Source organism: Vanellus vanellus (assembly GCF_965231255.1).
Source record: "Vanellus vanellus genome assembly, chromosome: 18".
Classification (NCBI taxonomy): Eukaryota; Metazoa; Chordata; class Aves; order Charadriiformes; family Charadriidae; genus Vanellus; species Vanellus vanellus.
The window spans coordinates 10,206,603-10,232,784 of NC_138923.1; the positions used below are offsets into that span (position 1 = coordinate 10,206,603).

At 37.3% G+C, this 26,182-nt stretch overlaps 1 protein-coding gene across 1 annotated transcript; it reads left to right on the forward strand.

Moving 5' to 3' along the window:
* Positions 1-225: 225 nt before the first annotated feature.
* Positions 226-25,905, forward strand: QSOX2 (quiescin sulfhydryl oxidase 2; the record flags this gene model as incomplete). The annotated part of the gene is made up of 12 exons (XM_082492445.1): positions 226-460; positions 5,124-5,224; positions 6,494-6,542; positions 7,676-7,781; positions 7,972-8,062; positions 10,448-10,593; positions 11,586-11,729; positions 13,906-14,035; positions 16,384-16,506; positions 17,769-17,919; positions 22,019-22,207; positions 24,735-25,905. 12 exons carry the CDS (start codon positions 226-228, stop codon positions 25,283-25,285), a joined length of 2,016 nt encoding a protein of 671 aa, XP_082348571.1. The 3' UTR covers positions 25,286-25,905.
* Positions 25,906-26,182: the final 277 nt, after the last annotated feature.

Consider the following 26,182-nt stretch of genomic DNA (forward strand, 5'->3'; position numbering starts at 1 on the left):
CCCTCTACGGCCGGTGTGGCGTTGGGGGCAGCGATCAGCGCCGCCCCGCTCTCTTTGACAGGGGGACGACGACACCCCGCTTTCCTCAAACGGCGAAGCGCGGCCGGGCCTCCCCCTCAGGCCGCCGAGGCGGGACGGGCCGCGCTAGGCCGCGTCGCCAGGGCCGGCGCGTTGCTATGGCGCCGCCCCGCCCCGCCCCTCGCCGCGCGCCGCTAGCGTCCCAACATGGCGGCGGCGGGCGGCGGCGGGCTGCTGGCGTTGCTGGCTTTGCTGCTGGCGGCGGCGGCGGCGCGGCTGTACCGGGCCGGGGAGGACCCGCTGACCGTGCTAGCGGCCGGCTCGGTGCGGCAGGCGCTGCTCAATTCCTCGGCCGCCTGGGTGGTGCAGTTCTACAGCTCGTCCTGCGGCCACTGCATCGCCTTCGCCCCCACCTGGCGGGCCCTGGCGGGGGACGTTAAAGGTGAGGCGCCGCCGCTGCCGCCCCCTCCGCCGCGGGCTCCGGCCGGGCCCCCGCACCCGGGGAGCGGTCACCGCCGCCGCCCGGTTCTCCACAGCCCCGCCCGGCCTGAGGCCAGGCTGCGGCGGGCCTGACCCGCCGCCCCCGCGGCCTCTGTGCGGGCCCGCGGCCGTCAGTCCCCCGTGTCGGTGCCGGGACCGGGGCGCCCGTGTGGGCCGCAGCGGGGCCTCGGCGTGTGTGGTCACCCGTGGGGCGCTGGGCTGCGGCGGGGCCTCGGCACGCGTGGGGGGGCAGCGGGGCCTCGGCTCACCGTGTCACCCGTGGGCTTGGCGGTGCCGTGCCTGGGGGGTCACCCCTCTTCTCCCATCCCGGGTGGCGGGCACGGCCCTTGCCACGCTGCCGGAATGGCACAGAGGACGAGGTGAGGGGTGGATGAGAGTAGCAAGTCTCCAAATTAAAAGTTTTCATAGGAATCCAGGGATGAAACACCCTGACACACAACACAGAGCGATCCAGCTGCCCGGCATCTGTGTGCCTGCAAGTGGGTGTGCTGAGGCACAGGTGGTGTGTTTGGGCTAAAACTCTTTGAGGCAAGATCTGTATCTTCTGTTTTGTAAAGAGACTAGCCTGTTTTAGAAGCTAAATGAAAAATAAATATTGTGGTACTGGAGAGACCATGCATGATTAATTATTCTTGCAAATTCAATATAGTGTGAATGGACTAGAAGCCGGGGGGAAAGGACCGCCAGGAAATAATACAAAAATAAAACTGAGAGTCAGATTTTCAGGTTTATCAAATAGTGACTTTAAAAGAAATGGTGGCCTCCACAGTTGATACTGAGGGAGACTTGCATAGCTCTGTCTTAGTCTGCTCAGGTGTTTTTGCAGGTGCTGAAGTGTTTTACTCTGTAGATCTAAAGTAAGGAAACAAACACGCCCCTTCAGGTGTCGGTTAAATTCAATACCTCTGGTTGGGAGAAGACTTGAGATCAGATTTGTAGGAAATGTTATGCTTAATATAGTGGTGTTAAAGGCTTTTAAACTACTCTTAATTTAGCATTTGACGTTCATTCTGTCCATTTGAATGGAGACAGGGGTTCAAGTGCTTTCATATGGTTTCAATTTGAGAGGGAGCAAAGAGCTCCGGCTTTTCTCTGGCAGCCTTGTATGTGAAAAGTGTTGATAATTAACATGAAATGTAGGTGCTGTATTAGCTGTACGTGGTTGTAGATATATGGAAATGGAGGCCTAACCAAAAATAGGTCCTGATGAACTCGTCACATGCTGAGGATTGCTGACTGATGAGCAGAAACTCAAAAACTGAGAAACAGAGCAGTAATGGTTTCAGAGCATTCCAAATGCTCCTTATTGCATTTTTGTTTGTTATTGTTAGCTTTTTTCTGTTTTATTTGCATAAGTTTGTGTAACATTTTCACCTTCTGATGTGATTTGGTTGTGGCCAAAATAGTATTAGATTTTCTTGTTTTTTGAAGAAAAGTAAGAACAAGGAGGTGTTTGAACACTGCAGTGAAGATCACAAAGAACCTGGACTGAGCAGAGCTTTTGTGCAAATAAGACAGGGACATGTTATATATTACTACAGCAGCATGACACCTTTGCAGGCAATATTTTTTGTAACTTGTAATGATTTCTTCAAATGTATATTTTTTTCTCATCTGCAGTCATGATAACTTCAAATGATGTTATACACTTGTATTACTATAACCAGATAAAGGCCTATCTACTCTTTAATCCATTGAGTTTTTATGAAGACTCTCATTTAAAAAGTGGATTTTTATGTTTGTGGACATTGGCACTACCAGCAAATGCAATTGGCTTCTGGTTTTATTTGTCAGCAAAATGTTTCTGTTTGAAAGTTGGAATGAATGGATTTTAGTGGGAGACTAAGAACAGTCAAGCTTTTTGTTGGTAGCTTCATCAAAAAAAACCCCAAACGTTTCACCCACTTAGGCTGTCTCAACATTTATTTTTAAAAAATATTTATTCATCTACTAGGATATTACAGCTATCTTCAAGGATGCTGACTCATCTACATTAGACAGCTCCTAGATTACTGTGCTAATTTGGTATAGTTCAGTTAAATTGGTGCAACTACTTTGTCCATAAAAAGCTTGTGCTAATATACTTAATTTTTATTTCTTTTGTTGAATCTTGGTAGTACTGTCATTGCAAACTTCATAGCAGAAGGTAATCCTTCTGAAAAATAGGAGCAGTGCTTTTGTGTAATTTACATTTTGAATTTGATACTGCCTCTTCTCTCAGAACAGGCTTTAAGCTTAGAGTCATTGCTGCTGCATTCCTAATCACGCATTTAGTTTTATTATGGTAGTGTCCAAAGTGGCCATTATGGTTAATTGTACTTTTTCTGTCTTAAAAGATGATTGAATCTATCCACCAAAATGCCTATGGGCTGGAATTATGTGTAGTAGTTTTCTGTGTGGTAGTAACAAACCCTTGGAAATCTCATATACAGCAACCCTTGAATTATATGCAGAAGCAATCTACTCCTCTGGATTTGGAACAACTGGTCCAAATCTACCAATTGTTGTTCCACATCTACCGATAACAATTTCCTTCTAGAAATTGTTCTTTAAACACGTTTGGTGGGGAACTGCAGAAACCTTGTTATTATTGGGGAAGCAGCCTATGTGTTAAAATACGTAACTCTCAAGTAGCACACAGGGAGAGGTTCCTCGTGATGCATCTCTTGTCTCCCTGACTGAAACTTCACAAAGGAAAATAACACAGGGCTTTGTATCTGCCTGCTGGAGGGAATACACAGGGTTTATGCAAAGACAGTATCTTCCTCATAATACATGATGGGTGGTGTGGGGGTATTCTGTAGCATTTCTGAGGTGGGAGGTTTGACCAACCTGCTGGATTTCCAGTTAGTCCAATACATTCATGTCCTTCACTGGAACTTCTTTAGCATAAAGAGAATCAGTGTTGGTTAATGTGAGATTACTCATCTACCCCTTTCAGATAGTTTTTGAGTTGGTATTTGAAAAATACTAATGCTAATTAAAAATTCTTCAGCATTAACAAAAAAAAAAAAAAAAAACCCAAACACAAAACAATCCAGACTACAGTGCCACAGTAAACTTACAGAGTCTAGGCTGTGCACTCCAGCAACTTTGGCATCCTTTAGAAAGGAAAAGCTCCTTTTTAAGCAGGAGCAAATGCAAAGCAGCACACATCCCAGCTGGTGCTCTTTAACCCAAGTATTTAGCTAGAGATGGGTTTGCATTGTTGTGAGTTGGCTATTTGCATGAGGTTCATAGTGCTTCCATTCATTGCATGGAGGAGGATCGAGACAGGTGGAAAAAGGAGGCGGAGTGGTGAAAGTTGAATGAGATAGATACCCAGAAGGCAAACTTTTTTTTTTTATTTTGCGTTTTATTTGGTGAAATAGACTGTTGTATCTTTTGTGCTCCTGTGAATGCATGCCCATCTGCTCTTGCCTGCTTGTAGTTACTCCTGGTGCCGGTTCAGCACAACTGAAATTCTCCATCAGCTGCCCTGTCCTCCTCCAAAGACAAATAAAGGTCAAGCTAAATTTCAAAAGCAGCGAGGCCTGCAACTGTCAATCAGATCTTGAACTTGATGAAGCTTTCATGCTCTTTGCTGTAAAAGCAAGTTTAATTTTAGTGCTTTTTAAATTTTATTGATACTTGGGAATTGTGGTGTACCTTCAAATTCTGCCCACAGCTGTTTTAATTTAGCTTAGCTTTAAAAAGTAACTGTCTGAGGACTCTCTTGGAGTGGTTCTTCCTTAAAGTGATTACTGCGGTGGAGCGTGGCTCAAAAAGATGAGTTCTGAGCAAAACGAGAAGGAAAAAACTATAAATGAGTTGAAAGCTTTTATTGAAGTTATATAAGCATATTTATAGAAATACTTGAACTCTTGTGGGTTTTGCTATGAAACATTTATAAAGGAAACTTACAGTGATGTTCAAATTCAACTGTTTAGCACTCTGGTTAAAACTCGGATATTTTTTGAGGTATATCTAATGTATTCCTGAGCAGTACTAAAAGATAAAGACAGCTTTCAGTAGACAGTAGTGTCTTGGGTTGTGTGCAATTCTGGAGGCCCTGGAGAAAATTGTAAGTTTGGTAAATAGTGAGTCCTCCTTAAAACAGCTATAACACAAGATGCATCAACTTTATGGTTTTGTAATTGACAGGCATGTGGATGAGTAGCTGTTGGATTAATTTTATTCAGTTATATATATTATACATGCTTTATTTTATGAGCTTAGCTAATGCGAAAGGCTAGGGAATACAATCCGGTATCTTGCAAGTGTTGGGTTGGCCTCTATTTCATCTTCCTGGGTTCAATAAAATGTCTTCATCCCTGGAAGTGCTACATTGTGTGTTGGGATTCTTTTTTATTTAAGTGGTTTGAAAATAATGATGCAGCTAAGAAAAAAAAAAAAGGGATGTTTTAGTTATTTTAAAAATCAGTAGATTGTATTACACTTGAGGATAGAAATGAATAGCAAATGAGAATCGACTGTGGGCTCAATTTTTATGCCACTGGAATCTATCGGAGTGCTGTTGTTGACTTCCATGGGAAGCAGGGCAATCCATCAGCTGGGATCCGTGATCGCTTCTGCTGAAAATTGAAAGATATCTTTGTTTTCAGAGTGGGAATCTGCAATTAGAGTTGGTGTGCTGGATTGTGGGGAAGAGGAGAACTATGAGACGTGCAAAGAATATGGTATTCACTATTACCCGACTTTTAGGGTAAGTGGCACAATATATTGCCTTAGATAAATAATGCATGCTTTATAGTAACTAAAACCATAACAAACTTGCTTGCGCAGTCTTACATGTAACTAGTTGTTCTTTAGCTGGACTTTTTCTTTGCTTTTGCTGAGAAAGCTGCAGGGTTGATAAAAGATTTATTTGAGTTGTTCTTGCTGAATGCAGTAGCTGATGCAGTTATTTACAGCAGTAATTCAGTCCTCAGTTCTGAATCTGAAAACTTCTTATTTAAAGAGGATGCCATTCTAGAAAGTGCTATGTTGTTAACTTATATAACACCTAGTTGTAATATAGTTGTTAGATAATAACAATTTGTATAAATATTTTTCGAATTCAAGTGTTCATCATGTGGTTTTAGTGGTTTGAGTTTTGGTATGTGAAAGTAAAGATAATATATTTAAATTGCATCATGAAATCATCTGATTTCATGACCAGTTAAAAGTTTACTCTTGATTAATCCTTCACAATTTTTCTAATTAATTTCATAATTTGCTTAAACTGTTTTTTAAAAGGGATCCTGTGTTTGCCAAAAGTATCTACCTTTGTTCATTTTCAGGTCTAAGTGCAATTTTTAACTTCTCTGTCTTTGTCAATCCGTATAATCACATTATTAACCGTAAGTGTGAGCAGAATGTGATAGATGGAGAGGATTGAAGAAACCATGTTTGTTATGACAGGAGAGAGAACAGGAGACATTTCACTGTGGAATTTTTAATGTTCTACCTTAATAGGAAGAACAATTTTTATTTCTTTTTGTCTTTAAAGTTTTGAGTGTAAATTGGAATGCGCTCAATTTTTTTATAGCAGAAAGCAGTCAAGCTCCATTATATATCACGTTTAACCACTGGAGGGAGTTGAGAAAATGTGAATAGTGTTCTAAGTATATACACAGTTGTTAGTACTGATTTGGTAGTTAATTTGTATTTGGGTTAGTGTTTGCAGTAATGGATTAATATACAGTATTGAATTGTGTGTTACGGTATTTTTCCTCTTGGCTTTATTGTATATCAGAGCTTCAACTGGTACATATGAGCCACCCTTGTATAGTTGAGAAGCAAGGCTTGGGAACTCATAGGCTAAGAGGGAAAACTGTCTCCTGAACGGACAGATAAAAATGTTTTGTAATTAGAGCTGTAAAAAGTAAAAACTCTTGAAAGCCATTTTTGTTTTTAAACTGAGCTTTTGTCTGATGTAGTAAGTTATTTTCAAAGTAATAATTCTTTTTTTTTTTTTTTCCCTCCTGCATAGTACTTCAAAGCATTTACAAAGCAGTTTACTACTGGAGAAAATTACAAAGGTAAGAATATGCTAGTGTAAGAAATCCCCAAAACAGTTATCCTGTCAGCCAGGAACATGTCATATAATAAGCAAAATCCCTTTACCTGTCAATTAGTTTAGACAGCTAGAGATGGGATGGACAGTAAATAGCTGTTTATGATATTACAAGTACTGTATGAAAATGGAATACCAGGCAGGATTATAGTCGGGCAAAACATCTGTTCAAGAACTTAGGGCTCACATTCCTCATTTTTTTGAAATGTAGTTCTTCATTTTTCACAAATGGCTGGATAATTTTTTAAAATTCCTTTTTTCAACCACACCCCTCATGAGATCCAATTTGCTGGATCCTGGCTCTGGTGCTTTTTGATCCCTCGGCCACTTTCCAGGCATCCTGAATCTCACTGGGAGAACCCCTATTCAGATGTTGACTAACTGAAAACAGGCTGATCCTGTGTCTGACAGGATCACAGCTTGAGGTGGTTTGTCTGGGGACAAAAGTAATGTTGTCTTTTTCAATGGATTAACATTTAAAAGGCCAGAGGTCAGAAGAGAGACCACCTGCACCATTAACCCTTCACACAGAAGCAGACTGTAGTTGCACCTGTTACTTCTTGGCATTTGTGAGAGCTTCTGCTTTTCAATTTATTTCTTTTAAAGCAAATAAAATATCCTCACACATCAGTTATTTCCTCATGTTGTTATGTGGCTTTGTAACCTCACCTGGCCCGTTTAGTAAGAATGGTACATCTTTGCAGTTTTTCATACGTGATGAATATACTTACTGCAGAAAAGCTATTGAAGTTGCCCACGCCAACTATTGTGAAAATGAGCACAGATTTAGAGTGAAGTGTTTAAAGAGAAAATCAGCAAGGCAGGCAGATGGATAGATTTGGAGAAGTCTTGAGGCTTTATTAATTTTGGGGTGGGATGACAGCTTTTAAATATAATGCCATCTCAACGTTAAAATGAAATCCTACAACTAAATCCTTGGTCCCTGTTCTTCAGCCAAATAGTATTCTGGTTTTTAAGTTCAAATTTAAAACAAAAACCTGACACGGAAAAGTGTGAGAATGTATGAAAACCTGCATGTGAGTACTTTTTTCCCAGTTTTGTGAAGTGTATTTTTTTTTCTTAACCTGTACTCAGCAGGAGCAGATCGAGAGCTGCAAACAGTTCGTCAGATGATGATTGACTTCTTACAGAACCATTCCCAAGAGTTGAGACCGCCCGCTTGCCCGCCATTGGATCCAGTTTCGTAAGTTCCTAGTATAAAATACAGCTGGTGTATGCTTCCTATGTTAATTAAATAAAATGTAGACGGTCCTATTAAAGATGAAGTAAACTTTTTTTCCTTATTATCAGTTCTGCTATGAGATCATAAAAGGAAATTCTGTCAGTGGGTGCATTGCATTTTACCTGTGCTAAATAACTTTTCTTTTTAAAAGGGCCAGTGATATTGCTTCTCTTTTTGACAAGAACAGCCATCATTATACTGCCATTGTGTTTGAAAGTAATAACTCCTATGTTGGACGAGAGGTAACGTATGACTTACGAATGACATAATGAATATGAATGAATGTTATCATAACACAGCTGAGTTTTATGTTATTTAGCCAAGCAACACAATTTCTGATTATGTGACTGAATTAAAGGGTTATAAAGGGCAGGTTGTGCATATTTGAGATATCACAAAGTCAAGGAATTCTATAGGGCTGTTGTATTTAGTCACACAGAGGAACTTGCTTACAAATGAGTGTGATGTCATTTTAACTTCTTCCATTCATGTTTTAGTGGAAGATTAATTTATCAATTTCATTGTTAGCACAATTCTCTTGTCTTTCAAGATTACAACAAAAATATTGTTAGATGATGTTATTGTGTTGTTACTGCTAGAGAACCATTCATAATATTCATTCTTCTGGGCAACTTTCGTAATTTCAACTGTTTATAATAATCTAAATGCTCTGGTTCTCTTTCTTCACATATAGGTTTTAGGAAATTATGTTCTGAATTAGGATGATAGCATAAAATTTTCACAGATCTGAGGCGCTGAGGAAGTGGAAGTCTTTGGTTTTTTGCTTTCCCCGCCCACTCCCCCCAATAAAATATTTGATTTGGCATCATTTCACCACCTAATGAGCCTGCTGTTAGCTTAGACAACTGTTACTTTTCTCTTCCTGCCAAGATTTAGGATAAGTAAAGAAAATAAATTGCATAATTATCCAGGCATAATTTGTGTAGAAACATCCAATGTCTGTGAAATGTTTCTAATTAGATTTGATGCTGAGATGGCCCAGTTGCATAAGTGGAGGAGAGTGTGCTGCCAAAAGCGAGAATCCCTTTGAGAAGCAGGCTGCTTCCAGGCATTTGTTTTCTGGAGGCTGCTGTGTTGAAACAAGTGGGCATTACTGAAGAGAAGAAAGGTGATGGTTATAAAGTTCTGCAGTGTTTTATCACACTCGCTTTAATTTGATTACCTGGCTGTTACAGGGAAAGACCGAGCGTCATCTGATTAACAGAAAGTGGAGTCTGCTTTCAGAAGAAAAGAATATTTGCTAATGTTATAGAGTATTTTAGCTGTATAGAATAGTTTAGTGAAATAGAAAGTAACATTGTTTTCAAGTTTACAGTTTAAGACAATATGGAAAAATCTAATAGGAGTCACAAGAGCTGAAGAAAGGAAGGCTGTGCATTTATCACTGCTGGAAGGAAGGAAGGATCTCTTAAATTACAAATTTGAAAGTGAGGGCAAACATAGTGAGGATAATAGTCACCTGAAATGGTATAGTGGAAACTGTGAAACTAACAACATAGAAGAGAAATAGAAGAAGCAGAGAAGGATAAAAGTAAAAGAATGACAAGTAGAAATATAAGGAGAGTCGGAAACATGGAAGGTCTTGTAGGTAAGAATGGAACATTTGAAATGGTGGCATAAGAGCATAGGCTAATGGAAGGATGTGAGGAGTGTGGTCATTAGAATGGCAAAGAGGATGCCTTTAACAGTGGGATCTTGAAGGATTTAAGAAGGGAAGAAATGAGTATTTAAGCTTTTTTAAAAGGGCAAATTTTCATTACTTGTGATTGAGTCATCATATTCGTACGTGCAACTTCCGCTTTAGTTGGCAAAGTTGAGTCCTGGCAAATCTTTGAGGCACCCTGATCTTACCACCTTCTGCCTCCTCTACCCTTTGCTGAAGAAATTGCAAAGAAATTTGTGCCCACTCCCAGCTGCTCTAGTGCGAAAGCCCAGCATCAGGTTTAAACAGCTGGTGAAGGTTGGTTTGAGCTAAAACACTGGACTGTGAACTAGAACTTTGGAGATATAGGTGTTGATCCCTATATGGAGTCTTTGCTGTGGGGTTGGTAAACAGAGCTGAACAGCCAGCTGGGTGCTGTGACACCATAGGCTACACAGCTTGATTTGGCAGGGCTCGCCAGGCAAAGCCTTAACTCCTGTAAGCCCTTAATTCTTTTCTAAGTCATGGACTTTGACATCAGAATTCCCTAAAGTGGTGGGACCAAATAAATGTGTTTTCACTATCTGAAAATTTGCCTTTAGACTCTTAAACATATAACATGAAACGTAAACCTGTTGGTGCCTTTTGAATATCATCTGGGCTATTTTGAGGTTTATGAGGACATTTTATCATTCATTCTTACGTTTTCTTCAGATGTTAGACTTCAAAGGGAAAAGATCGGGATAGACCAAGAAAAAAGTGGAAGATAGGAGTAAATAATTTCCAGAGAAGAGTAAATCTTCTTTAACTGAAATTGTTAGTGTCCACAGAATACTCGTACGTGTACTTCCTTGGTGAGCAGCTTAATGATACCCTTAAAGCTCTTCACCTATTTATATGGCTTGTCCTACAAATGGCTATTCCTTGAACAATGTATAATTCATGTCATCTTTTCATTATCCAGGTTATCCTAGACTTGATCCAGTATGAAAACATTGTTGTAAAGAGAGCATTGAATTTTGATAAGCCTTTTCTGGAGAAACTTGGTATTACCTCAGTCCCTTCCTGCTATCTGATGCATCCAAATGGGTCCCATGGATTAATTAACATGTAAGTAGTTATCTGTATGAGGAATATGGGGAGGTTCACTTAAGCTGTAAAAAGAGTTTCCATAGCTTCCTTTCATAGAAAGTAAATTATCCTGTAACCTTCTTTTGCATGTATATAATGACACTGTGTCCTGGCATGTAATCCCTACGTTGTATTGACTGAAGTTGTGTTCCTTTTCTTTGTTTGAAAATTGCCTGTCTTGAGTACTCTCTAGCAATTTTTAAAAAATCTGGTGTTCTTGTTTACTCTTTGTGAGTGCTTGTAATACACAGACATGGGTTATGCCAGTGGAAGTTAGATTTCATCGTATAGTAGGGGAGATCAGCCAAAATGATGTGGTAGCTAATTATAACCTTTGTGATGTGTGACTACAATAACAAGTTTATACTGCTGACAGAACTCACTTGTGAAGTAGATGACTTGGAGTGTTTCCGACTGGAAATAAAAGCTCTAATACAATGTTTTACAGAGTTTGATATGCTGAGAGCAACGAGCTGCTTGTTCTTAATGAACCGTTTAATAGTTACCTCTATTTTTTTAAAAAGAGGCCTAATATTACTTTTGCTGACCACTTTTGCTTATTTATAGCTTTAACTTATAACTATGATACTTCTGAAATGAAAACACTTCTGAATAAAAGTGGAAAAAAAATTAACGAAGCATGAAAGTTCTTAAAGAAAAAAAACTTGCTTCTAAGTCAAAATGCTTGTTCCATGTGAACATCACCTGTGTAAGGTGAACAGAAATCTTGATGAACATGACGTGTTCTTATTTTGAATGGAATTTCAAACCACTAATCCAAATGATTGCTATTACTATTCCTAAATTGAACATTATTTCATTTCACTTTGTATCAAAACATAACATTTTGCACTAGAACTGTAAAACATAAACCAAAGTGAATATCTTATTTTATAAATATACTAATTTGCTTTGGATATTCATTTAGTTTGAGATTAAAAGTAATCCTTACTTTGTCCATTTATATGCAGTTTGAAGCCTCTACGGTCTTTCTTTTCTTCGTATTTAAAGTCACTGCCAGGCGTAAGAAAAAAACTTCTCTTGCCACTTCAGCTACCTGCTCAAGAAAACAAAGAGGAGAATACAGAAATCAAAGTGTGGAAAGAATTCGATAAGTAAGTGATACCTTTGATTTTCAGATCAGTGATTGGTTATTAATATTTGCTTGCAGTTTTTTCTTGCCACATGGGAAGCTGTGCTGTTATTTATTGTAAAATCCTAATGTAGTTCAAAATTTTACTTCATTCCGTCCCAGGTGACGCACCTTGAGTTGAACAGGTTGGTCACTACTGAATGATCTGCACTCTTCTGCCAAGTAAAATTAAAGGCGTTCATGCTTAATACAGGAGAAATTACGGCATCGGAGCTGAAAGAACTGCTTTCAGCTGTTGCTTCAACTTCATCCATTTCTCAGTATATTCGAGTAACACTTGCGAATTAGTTTAATTCCAGCATCAAGGTTACAACTTCTTTCCAATTGTGAGCAGTGTTTCAAACAATTCAGAGGTGAAATTATTGAGAACTGCCAGTATTTGGCTTTTAGCAGCAAGCATCTACACTGCTATGGAAGGAATGTTTTTCTCCAAAAGTATTGCTTAATAGTTAATTGATACCCAGGACTCATCACCTATTACCTGAAGTATATAGATCACTGGCTTGAATTGTTGGAAGACTTCAGCAAGTAATTGTTATCATTGAAAAAATAAGTACTAAAATAACAAGCTGTAACATGCTGTAGAAAACGAGAATTCTCTGTGTGTGTAATAGTGAAGCAGTGCCTGCTAAAAAGTGCTTGTCAAATCCAAGTACAGTAGAAAATACTAAAGTCACTGTAAAAGATGTTTATCGTACAAAATCTGGTAAGGTTTATCTTCACCCTCTTTCCCTCTTTGTTTGAGAGAAGGATGCAAAGGCTTTGCAGAGAGATAATCCCTCAGCATCTTTAGATGGAAAAGATGTAGGGCTGAGTGCTTTCATTTTGTACTTATTTTCCTTTTGTAGATGCTATTAGTGTCATCCTCTTTCAATGACTCTTATAAAATACTTTATATGAAACATTCTGTTATCAAAACAACTTACTTAAATTGAGCTGCTTTCCAGCAAGACAAAATCTCATTGATGTGAATCTCCAGTCCGAGTATCTTCTAAATAAGATCCTTTGGGAGAACCTCATGCATTCATATGGATGTCTCTTTATTTAAGAAACTTGAAGCAGAATTTTGCTGTTTTTTAAAATTTAAGTGAGTATGTTATTAAGGAGATAAATTCAGAATAAGTCTGGAGTTTGAGTTGTTAAGAATATAGTTTATTCTGCATTTCAATGTGTTATTTCCTGCATTTTATTTAGGAGGTGGGGCCAGCCAGTTTCTTGAATGATTGTTTTTCTAATTCTCTTTGGTTTTAGAAATAATACTGCTACTGAACTCTTACAAGAAGCGTTAACTCTTTTAACTACGTAAACTTCTGTGTGTTCAGTTACATTGCTTTGTATCATACTGCCTAAAGTTTGGACTCTGAAAGTATTGAAAAGTAGGGTGGGTTACGTGATGCATTTGTACTTGGTGGGGTTTTTTGTTGTTATGAAAGTATTTGGTTCTGAGAAGGAACTCTTAAAATCTTTGATTAGTTTTACATGTTTTACTTATACCTGTCATACCTAATTCTGTCTTAAGAGCTGGTGTGATTAAAATTGACTGTTAAACTTGTGTGCAAAGAACCTACAGTAAAACTACTGCATTTGGGAGAGGATTTCTGGATTCAGTCCTTTCCATTGACCTTTTTTAGTGTTGTTTGCACTCCTGCTCTGTGTATAATCTAATTTTGTTCAACAAAAGTCGCCCTTTTTTCATAGCATGTCATTTTTTCTATTTGTGGTCAATCCTGAAGAGAAGCTATAATTTCTTTACACTAGCTATTTCCTTGCTGACAATGTCAGGGTTATAATTTCATTACAAGGTAAAGCTGGCTGGGAGGCAAAGCGTTCAGTCAAATAGAAAAGAAATGCTTATGTGTGGTTATGCTTCATTCGTCTAAACTCTGAACCAAATGACATAAAATTACTCTTTTTAGAGAGTACGGTGAAACTCATTGAACTTGACATTCACCATAGCGAGCACCTGAAGTAACTGCTGTGTCTTCCCATACTGGTGTAGGATATACTGCAATCACTGTGGAGTGGCAAATGTTGAGGTTTTAATGACACCCACTATATATCAATTTTACCTTCGTGACTGGTGAGAAAATGAGCGAAAGAAACCTGCCACTTTATAACATTATATATGTGTCTTTCAGATCTAAGCTGTACATGGCTGACCTTGAATCGGGATTGCATTACCTGCTCAGGGTAGAGCTTGCTACGCACAAGACACTTGAGGGAGCTGAGCTAAAGACCTTCAAGGATTTTGTTACCGTCTCTGCCAAGGTATAGACTTCTAGTCTTTGATTATTTGTAAGAATAAAGTGACTCTAACATAAAATTTATTATGTGACATAAGTCTCTCAAAATGTCTTTCAGAATGTTTAAATATATGCTTCCTCACTAGCTTAAAGAAATAGTTTTGTGGGTTTCTTTAAATGTTATTTTTGAGTTATTGTATGCTGTTCTGACATACTTATAGGGCTGAAATGCATTTTAATTTAATCTTAAAGGGCTCAAAATTAAATAAAGCTTAAGTATTCTGCGGCATATTGCACAGACACTGTAAATATAGTCCATTTATCAGATTTTCAGGATAAGTAGCTATTGTAACTGAGTGGGATTAAAAAAACCTTTGTTTTTCATTCTTGACTTTTGGATTTTATTAATGCATACTTGACAAATGGTGTGCTATTTAGAGTTACTAGTAACTTCAGTCTAAACTTTTAATATAATTGAGGTATTGAGTTTAATTGGGTATTTCAAAGTAATTGAGGTATTGAATATAATTGAGTATTTAAAAAATAAAGATGCTTACGTATTACATTTGAGTGAAGGGAAAGTATGTGTAATATGTGATATGATGTGAAAAAATTTGAAATAATTTAACTTCATAATGTCAGCCTACTGAAATGACAGTCTCTTTAAGATTTACTTCCTGAGCAGCTAAAGCTTTGTTTTATTTTAAAGAAAGTGAATCAATAGCTATTTAAGGGAATAATAAAGCCTATATGAACTATTTCCAAATATTTGTGTTTATCTGAAAATCAGACAGACTGTTTCTTACCCCCACCCCACTCCCCGCAGCCATCAGAGGTCAGAAATCTCTAGCTGGCCTCATTTCTTTAAGAAAGTGTAGTGGTAATCTTTCCATCATATTATCCCTAAAACATCCTCTGTTCTTCCTGATGGCTCCTGGCCAGCTGATGTCATTTGCTTCCTTGGCTATTAGTGCATAAATAGGGAATGCTCTCTTTTAGTTGCATGCTCATCTCCAGACTGGCAGTGTACAAGTGGGGACTGCTGTCCTTTATTTGTGTTCTTGTGTTGTGTAACACTTTCCTCGTAGTTCTCATTGATGATTCTCACGTTTTCCCGTTAGGATACTTTTTATACTATCCTCCTGTGTAACAGTATTTATAGTGATGGTAAATCCTAAGTCACAGAGGTTTCTGGTTCCCTACTCAGGGAATTTTCATTGTTGTAGAATTAGGTTTTTTGGCAATCGGTGCAGAAGTCCATTGTTTTTTTTTGAATCCTCAATGAGACTGATACCTACCTGAGATACTATTGTAGTACCTCAGTATTGTATTTTAGGTAGTAATGCATGATAATCTGGGGCTTCTACAGCAGTGAATGTAATTATAGTATGCAGTCAGTAGTGCAGAGGTGTGCTGGTTTTTTACAGGCTATTTAAGAGTTGTCTTTGAACGCAAACAATGGGCACAGCCCCTTGGGTTAGATACAAAACAGACAGCCAAAGGGAGCTTATGCCCATTAGATTTGCATGGTATCAAGTAAGCAGTCTATGAATTAGATATGTTATCATATCTAATGGTTGGACAACGGCTGCGGAATGACTAGCATACGTATAGCATGTTCTGTCATAAATTGCTTTATTTAATGTATTTAATGTAGCAGATACAGGGATTTTATTTCCCCATCTGTTGAAATACTGCTCCCTCTGGAAGGGTACTTAGAGGATGGTATGTGTACTCTACTTTAAATTCTATAGTATTTACGACCATCACGAAAGCAAGACACCATTTCTAGTGTAAAATAATGGCATTATCTCTGATTTCATCTGCCTGACTTCTTTAAGTTGCAAGTTAAGGAAGTCACTATTTCCAAATCACTTTGGTAATCACTATCACACATCTGAAAAGGAAAATGCAGTTCTAGATAACTGTCGTCATGTACATTTACAGAAATCTGAACAAATATTTTATAATAACTAATTTCTGTGATTAATATTCTAAAAGTGAGAAGGATTTCAGCCTCTCTGATTCACATAGGTCTTATGCTCCTTTCTGAGCTGAATTACCTTAATGCGAAATTCTATGTCATCTTGTCAAAAGTTGTTCTGTAGCATTTCTGCCTGCTGTTGAGTAGCTTCATTTTACTGGTTAACATTTTGTGCATGCAATTTGCTACATTTTGTAAGCAAGAGTTAGTGTGAGATGGCTTTTTATTGAAAGCAGAACAAGTAATTAATTTGATTATAACAAAAGAAAATCTGAAGTGTTTTAAAGACGTGAAAAACGCATTTAGATAAAGATAAAAGTGTCTTGCTGCTAATGAGATTTGTGCTTTAAAGTATGGGTATTTTTGTCTTTTTTTTTTTTTCCCCTCAGCTTTTTCCTGGCCGTCAGCCTGTGGTAAAGTTGTTAGAGACCTTGCAAGAGTGGCTGGTGAGCCTTCCATTAGACAAAATCCCTTATGATGCTATCCTAGATCTGGTCAACAACAAAATGCGGGTAAGCTGTTAGTTTCCAGCATAAAATACGGCATTAGTAAAGGATAAGATTCTATGTAAATCTAAGACATCACTTACTGATGGTCCCTCAGTCGTAATGGAATTATAAGAAGGTTAAAAGGGAAAGTAAAGTGAATTCATTACCAGAACAAAAAATCCACATGTAGGCATTGAAATGAGAGAATCAAAATACACAATCCTGTCACAGTTTTATAATGAGCAAGCAATTGCTAACATATATGTGTTCCCAAATGTCAGCTTCAAATGACGCAAGATTCCCAGCAGATATATTTGAGTTGCCTTTGCTTGCCGTGCCCGCTATCAGCAGGATTCTCTTGAAGGTCAGAGTTTGGGTGATGGGAAATTTACCCATTGAAACGGGCATTATTCCTGAAGAGTTTCCCAAAATACTTTTTAATTTCTTGGCACAGTAAGGCCTTGCTAGGAATCCCATCTCACTTCGGTAAGGCAGAACCCTGTGATAGAGCCATCTTTGTACAGAAGTTAGCATGAGTCAGTCTTCCTGTGAAATGGGATCGCTCTCTGACACTTGGAAACCTGTGTGTTTTAGGAAGCAGAGAGATAAGTCTCAGAAAGTAAAATCTTGCACTGGATTTTAGGTATAATGAATAAGTAATGTTTTAAGAAGAAATAGTAATGAATTCTACATCTTTGCCTGTTAAGATTTACTACTGTAAGTCTTGCTGAGTGATATGGAATTTTTAATGTGCCCAGGGAAACTAGCTCTGTCGGAGTTTACAGTAGTATTTGTGTGTGTTGTGTTCATACTGTGCTCAAAAAAACAACTCTACAAGTTAAGCTACTTAATGTATTCTGTCAGACTAATTAGACATTTGTGATGTGCACTTTAGTAGATTTGACATCAGTGATGGTATGTTGCATATCATGAAATATGTTTGCAAGAGGGATGAGTTTTATAATGGTGCACCAGAGTATCTCAGACTTAAGGATTGTTACAAGTTTAAAATTTGTTTGCCTTTAAGGCATGAATTCATTAGCAAAATGCAGAGTCATTTACTATATTTTATTCTTGGATCACCTCAATTTCAAGGTAGGATCAACTGTGACTGCTGTTATGTTCAGTAGTGAATTTAGGCTGCATGTATCGTAAATATAAATACTTCTTAAATACTTAATAATTAAAATGCTTAATAATTCATCATACTTAATAATTAAATAATAAATAATACTTAATAATTAAAAATACTTAAATAATTCTTAAATACTTTTTTTTTTTTCCAGATTTCTGGGATATTTCTCACTAAGAAAGTTCAGTGGGTCGGATGTCAGGGCAGCAGACCGGAGCTGAGAGGTTATACCTGTTCGCTTTGGAAGCTGTTCCATACCCTGACTGTTCAAGCTGCGCTTAGACCGAAAGCTTTGATAAATACAGGTAAGCACAGTTATGTGAGACATTTGACAGACAAGACAAATATGTGCAGCAGTTCTGCTATGCAATATAAAAAGTAATGGATTAGAGGATTTTGTGTGTGTAAATACTCAACTAATACGTTGGTGGCGGACAGTGGCTTTCGAGGCTCAGCTTTCAGGTTCATACCAGCAGGGGTCAGAGCATAGCTTTACTGCAGCGGGAAGGCTTTGAAAGAAAGCGTGTCAATTTGTCCTTGTAAATACAGTATGTGGCCTTAAAGATGTGAGCAATAAAGCAGAAAAAGGAGAGAATTTCAAGTGAAGAAATTTTGAACTACCTGAAGAGGGATGAAGATTGTTCAGGTTACCTGAGGTTGCACTGTTAATTTAATTTGAGAATAATGAGATTTAACTGTACAGTTTAGTAGCTATAAAAGCTGTACAAACGTTAGCCAGTCTTGTAATTTTATTTCTTAAATACTGAATGTTGTGACTGGGTTTTTTTCAGCTGAATGTACCTAGTGTCCATTAATCTGTGCAGCAATACACTAATTTGCAAGCACTCTGTAAAATTGCTTATTTTTAGACTTGCAGCATCTTGTGAAGCAGAGTGTTAATATTCTGGTGATGATTCCTATCTAAGAAATGTGCTGGATATATAATCTATTTTCCTTGCACAAAGGAATTATTAATGCTAAAATATTGCCCTTCATATGTTTTTATTCTTGCCATGATGGTGCTTATAGTTCTATTTAGTTTTCATTTAAATCCTTTGTAATGTCTTTTCCAAGAATACAAGAATGCTAGACAGAATGCTACTAGATCATAAAACTCAGAAATTTGCAATTTTTCAGTTGCTGATGGTATGTTAAAAAAATATTTTATTATTTCAAATTATGGATACATATATTTGTTCGGCATGACTTGCAATGACAGTGAAAACCTCTCAATTCTTAATATTGAATATCCTGCAGAATAGGGATTATTTTTTTGATAGCTAATCATCCTGTTGTTGATTTTTGTTTCTCTTTGTTTTGTCTTGTTTTGTTTGTTATTTGTGGGACAGTACCTTGAGTCCCTTTAATTTAGTGCTGTGCTCTGCCTGGCGAGGTTGGGGTTTTTTGTACTGGATATTATATCAGCTGTTCAACAGCATCATGCGTAAGTGTAATTTCCCCTTTTGTCCCAATTGCCAAAAGCGTTCTAATTAAAAGTAAAAATGTTCTTAATATTTAACTATACAAAATTGCATCTTAAATTGCTCCCATGTTTCAGGCATGAGCTCTAGTCAATCTGAAGTTAAAAATACATTGTAGAACCTGAAAACTCTTTGGCACACTTAACCATTGATTTAAATCGGGACAGATATGTGATGATCACTTCTTATGGCGAAAGAATTGGGTCAGTCTGAGACTGTCGGATTATGTCTTGGGAGGTTTTCCTCTCCTTATTGCTTGTTTAAATCCCATCTACTAAAAAGCATGATGTACTCCCTAATCCTTCCCACCACAGGTAGGGTTTTATGGTTCTTGTCCACTTTAAAGATTAGGGTTACCCTGAATTGCAGTAGTTTGGGAGGAAAGAGAAAAGGAGGATTACACGATGATACATGGCAGATGTTAATAGAAGATTCATCTCTGGGCTGATAAAAGAAAAACAAACAAAATGAGCCATTTTGCAATTGTTTGTTTTCTTTTTAAATCAACTGTATTTTTCTTGATAGTTTCCTCTACTTGCAGAGTCTAGCAGTCAGTGTGAATTTGCTATGGCTTTCTTGATAGAATGTTTTTATTGGTTTATATTTGATGTGTTTTAATGTTGAACAGTGTGGTTTGAACCTGCAGTGGGATCTGCATAAGGGAATCCAAAGGAACTCTGAACAGAACTGCTCACATCAGAGGGTATATGAAATCACTGTAGAAATCTTAATTATGTGAAATGTGGGGTTTGGTAATAGGATCTATTGGTGTGAATAAGACAGGCTTGTGGATTTTATAAAAAAATTATCTGAATTCTTTTTAATCTGTTGCTGAATTTGAAAGATGTCCCCACAAAAGTAGTGGAGTATAGCATTACACAGGAGAACAGATATAATGAAATTTGTGCATGAATCTTGTTTCTTCCATAAAGAGGTTGTTGGCTAGTAGTTACTTTTGTTGTGTTTGTTGTGTTTTTTTTTTAAATACGTGTTTTAGTATACATTGTAAAACTGTTTTGCTTGAAATTCGTTTCAACTTTACAAAATTATTTTTTAGCCTTTCTTTTAATACTGTAATTTAATCTGTTTTAATCTCATAGCTTTTATTTATACATGCCTATCCAATCACAGATATTGAATGCCTGAGTAGAAATTTTTTGCTTTTTATTTCTTTTTTGCTTTAAAGACTCTTTTTTTGCTGCCATGTTTAAGAATGTAATGTTGTTCTAAATAAAGGTGTTTATGACAACATGCATTTCTTGTATACGTAACAATTAAGTACTCTGATAGTTTTGAACAGGTTTTGTTGAGGATTTTTTTTTCAAAGGAACAATGCATGTACAGAGGGCATATGTGCTACCAAACTGTTTGTTATTCGCTACCAGAATAGGACGGCAAGCAAAGCGCCATAACCCTTTACTACAGAACCTACAAAACCGCCATTGTAAATTACTCGTGGTAGAGGTGTTCAACTGCAGGAGTCGGTAATTTGATCAATCTGCATCATAAAATGTGTTTCATTTGACAAGTGTGTGTTTGTGGTAACGTAGAGTACATTTGTAAGTACATTTTGGCATAATTTACTAGGTCAATTAAGCACGAATCAGAAAATCTGTGAGACAGAGATGAAACCATTAGGATTTTAATGAATTATATCAGGTTTTCAAGCCACTTATAGATGTAGGGACTACCTGCTGTCACAAGAAAGGCCCAGGACAAAGAGCTTGGCTTACTTCTGAATAAAATAATAATTTTTTTTTGCAGTATCTTTAGTGTAAAAGTGTGAATGTTATAGAAAGAATAATGTGTTTGTATATATTTTAGGAGGGATTCCTGAGTTACTTTTGAAAGTCCAAATGTTGCTAAGTAGCTATTATGTGTATGCATTCAGTGCCTGCCAAAAAAAAGCTGTGGCATTAATAACTGTAATGAGATTCTGGTATTCTGTAATGCCTGAGAGTTACGAAGTAACAAACAGGTACCACAGGCACCTTGTGAAATACTTATCAGAGGGGTTTTGACTCTTGGGTTTTTTAGTAGCAAGGTCACCATAACCTAGTGTCTGAGCCTAAATGTAGTGGTGAATGTATAACATAGATACTCATTTAGTTAATGGGCAAGGTGTTGGAGAAAGTATGTGCTTCCAGAAGAATTGTGTGAAACGTAGACAGCGCAAGACTTTGCGTGTTTTAACAACTTCAAAATGTACTCTCGTAATGGACTTCTGAAAAAAAATTTAATGTCTGATTTTCATTTAGCTAAGTTTGTTTCCCCCCTCAAATTATAAGATATCCTTTGAAAGGAGAAATTTCACTGTAAAGAACACTTGACCTTTAACTTGTCTTTTAGTGTACTGTTCAGGGTAACTTTGAAGGCAATTGTGTAGTCTAAATAGGTTAGTATGTATTGGTATAAATAGCTACTTTGCATTTTTAATAACACTATTGCTTCCCTGGCATTTTTTGAACCTTAGTGTGTTTAAAATAATTCCTTTGTAGTTGTGTCTGATATCCCAGACAACCTTTCAGAACAGTAGGTTTTGAAATGTACTGTCTGAGATCACTTTAAACTCTACATTAGAAACCAAATTATTTGGCAATTAATAAATAGATGTCTCACCTCAGCTACTTAGTAGTATATGTATTTTGTTGGGGAGTGATATTCCTTCTAAAAAACTGAAGCTTTTAATCCCTCTAATGTCTTTGACTTACTGAGGTATAGGTTCTGTGTGATGGTACATGTCCTGTGGATATCTTTAAAATATACAAGTGGCTAGTTCCTTGTAGCTAAAGTGGAGGTGTAAATTTGCATGGAACAAGAAGGTTGCAATATTTTCTTTCCTTTGCCCACGGTACGCTTTTAGGTATGTTGAAGCTATGTTTGTCCAGGTGGTGCTAAATGCATCTATCCTCTGTCTTCCTAGGTCTTGAAGACAATCCTCAAATAGTCCTTCAGATCATGCGGAGATACATTCACCACTTTTTTGGATGTAAGGCTTGTGCTCAGCATTTTGAAGAAATGGCTAAAGAGTCCATGGATTCCGTTAAAACCTTAGACAAGGCTGTTCTCTGGCTCTGGGAGAAACACAACGTAGTGAATAACAGGCTCGCAGGTATGGAAGACCTGGCATAGCGAAACCCACCAAAGGTAGCTGTGTCTGAAAGACAAGGCTATGGCACGTTATACAGCGTGGTTTACGTTGAACAAAGAAATGCAAATTTGGCTCTGTAACATGAGTTTAAAACAACAGTAACTCTTGTTCCAGCTTGGCATTCCTTTATTAAATGCTGACTTCAAAAGAGGAACTCCACAATTACATTGGTGTACAAGAAAGGGTACTCATGTATAGAGCAAAACCTAGAGAATCCCAATCAACTGTAACTCTAAATACCAGCATGGTAATCTTTGCATGAGTGAGAAATATATGCTATCCTCCATATATCCTCTTATAATATATAATGAAAAAACTTCATAATTCTCAAAGGTACTGTTTCTTCTGAGATTTCACCTGTTGCTTGATAAGAGGATCTTTCTGGAGTACAAATCAAAGCCTTTTCAAAAGGGAGCAATACAGTTCAGCTACTTATTGGTGGATAAAACATAATTGAATTTCTTTCTGTAACAGTTTAAACAGATGTTAAAACCTGTCTTCATTTTCTTCTGGAGAGATGCTGTATAGAAAGTGATGATAATTGAACAGGAGACTTTCTCAGGATAAAAGAGCCTAAACTATTAGCAGATCAGCAACTGAATAAAATAAAATTACTGTATGAAGAAAATCTGTTCCCCCGCTAGATTGCTATGTTTTCAGTTAGACTAAAAGTACCATTAAAATACTGGTTGTATTTAATCTGTTCTGTTATGGGGATATCAAGTAACTAAAGCACTAAAGAAAATTGGTTTCTCTTTGCACTTAATCCCTGTCTGCTGTTATGGATCTGTGTAATGTAGCATTAGTTACAATTTAAATATGCTATATTGTGTTTATATTATGGTTATGCCGAATTCCCAAGATTTATGAAGTATTAAATACTGCTGTGACTATAAGCAGTTTGTCTCTCTTCTCCAAGGAGAAAAAAGTAAATGAAGAGGTATTAAATAAAAACATCCCCTAATATTTGTTACTATTGCCAGGTTGAACATGGGAAAAGGTGGTCCTGTTGACTTGAAGTTGCTAAGTAGTGGAGCAGTATACTTATTTAGAACATTAAGTTATTGGAAAACTTGCATGGATATTGATTTAGATGATGCAACAGCTGGCTAAAATACGCTTTTAGTAATAAGTATAAACATACCAGAATAAATAATAATGTTAAATTATGCTTTTTAAGTTTGCTAAAATTTCTCTTTGGGACAGTGACTTATTTGATCCTTAAAAGCTGCATGTGTATTTCTGGTAATATATATAGCTTTCAATGTGAAATTATGTTTGACAGGTCAATGAGAACGCCTTGGCACAGCCCTCAAGCATGGGTCATGAGATTGCTGTATATGGCTCTGCCCTGCTTATTCCTTTCCTCTTGCTTTTGAATGTACTTTTCTGTTTGTAATCGTACCATAAGATGTTTTGTTTCTCTTTCTCTACTGAAACAAATTGATGACTGAGTGATCTTTATTTAAGACACCTGAAAGGCAAACTTGTTCTCTTACTTGTAAATATCAAGGAGACAAATATTTTTAAGTATCCTTTGAATCCCTCAACAATATTTTGCTCAAAATCATGGGGAAGTTTGCTGCCTTATAAAGGATAAAAACAATAAAATAAGAATCTATATTTATTTCGGAAATACTTAAAGCGTTAGTGTACTAATAACAATCAGCTAAATAAATTAGCTTTTTTTACCAGGTAGAGATTTTTGTTCTAAAAATTCTCTCCATCCATATTTTAAAGTGTTATTTTTTGAAGCAAAGTGCAACATAAACTACAGCCTTCAGCTCTTTGCTATAAAGACAGAAAGGTGGGCAGAGCTATGAGCAACAGAAATGATAAAATTGGATCTAGTTCAAGGCAGCGTTATATGTTTAAATGCTAAAAAGCAAGCTGAAAAACACATCTTAAATATGATAATGGTTTTTAAAGCACTGACAATAGTTTGCTGTAACGCAAGCTATGAAACAGCAAGCTTAGGATTTAATGGTTCACGATATGGAAACATGAAAATATCTGCAACTCTTTGGCCTTGAAACCGCTCGCTGCAAACCAAGCTTCAGGATTAAAGAGTATTGAGTGCAAAAGAGCAGTTTTTTTGAACCATAATTCAAGTTAACCCCTGAAAGGCCCAGATGCTGGTGTTTTCATGGCTTCTAAAAACATAGCAATTGTAGTATCTATTTGTATTAGAATTTGAAGGCTACAGCATTTACTGAGAGAAAATGAAAATAATTAGGACTCGGTGTTTGTATTTTCAAAGAGGAAGCAATACATTGGAACATAATTGATGCATTCATAAGGAAACTTACGAATTTCCAAATGTATTCATGATTGTCTTCAGTTTAATACAAACTTTATTGTACTGTGGGCTTTTTTCCAGCCTCACTATTTATAAGTGGAAAATGCTCTCTGCAGTTTCCAGTGAAGTGTCTGATGTTCAGCTTTCCCACTTCATTCACTTCTGATTTTTTTTTCTCCCCCCAATTAGGTGATTTGACTGAAGATCCAAAATTTCCAAAAGTTCAGTGGCCAACTCCAGACATTTGTCCTGCATGTCATGAAGAAATTAAAGGATTACACAGCTGGAATGAAGCCCAAGTTCTACAGTTCATGAAGTATCACTATAACAGTGAAAATATTCTATATAAATACACTGAAAGCCAGACTGACTCCAGTGAAACTGAACAGGGAGATACACGGGAGCTGAAAGACAAAAGCCTACTGAAGAAACCAAGTGTAAACAGAGAAAATAAGATCCAAGATAAAGAAAACTCACTAGATTCAAAATCTAAGGCGTTAGATAAGCTAATAGCAAATCATGGAGCCATCAAAGATAGCGGTAAAAGCGCAGCTGAATCAGCTAACCTTAAAGAGACGAAGCAGGCTGTGTCGTTCTTAGGGATTGGATTTTCAAACATAGACATGAGTCTGTGTGTCATACTGTACGTAGCATCATCCTTATTTTTAATGATAATGTACTTTTTTTTTCGAATGAGATCTAAACGGTGGAAAGTGAAGTATTATCGTTCATCTGTATAGGAGTTTAAATCGGAAGCAAAGTCTTCATTGCGTGTGGCTGTTCAGTACCAGATACAGCTTTAATATTTATGATCAGGGATTTTATATACAGTATTCCTTGTTTAAAACCCCTTTGTTCCCAAGTCATTTCACAAGTGTTCTAGCTTAATATGTGGAGCTCGCTGTAAGGACCTTAATCTTTAACTGAGGCACATAGTGCTATCAGAAAATGTCCAGTGAAGTAAGCGTTGCATTTCTCAGTTAAGATTTTTCCATGACTTACCACCTACATCCTTTACTCATTTTTAGAGTAAACATTACATTATGCAATCAACTGTGCCTGGGTTTAGAAGGAAATTGGATATCGTTTTGTGTACTTCAAGTCAGTTTTGGGGTTTTTTTTAATTTATCCAGAGCTGACTTTACCTACCAGAGTACTGAACAGTTATGCTGTTGCCTTGGCTGCTTCATTTGGAGAAGCAAGAATTCTGATTATTTTTTTTTGTTTTTCAGGAAACAAGAGTTCTCTTCTGATTAAATCAATTCTAAACCTATGTGACTTTCTGAAATATTATTTACACTGCATATTTAAAGTAGAAAGCATTACATGTTCAAATAAGTCTTCCATTCTCCCATGCATTCTAGCCAAGGATGTGTATGTCTCTGCTGTGAGGAGATTTTTGGAGTGGTTTGTATCTCAATTAGCAGCCCGATTCCGATTGCTAATGCTGTCATCTGTTTTCATGGAGTTTAGGTGTAAGCAAGGACAGACTTGGACCCAGTGCTTTACTTTTGCTCCTCTAGTGGATGTGTTAATGGGGCGTTAAATGACTCGCCTCACTCATTTATGAACCAGAAAAATAGCTGAGTAATTATTGTGTTATCCAGATGGAAGCCGATTCTGATGAACTCCAGTAA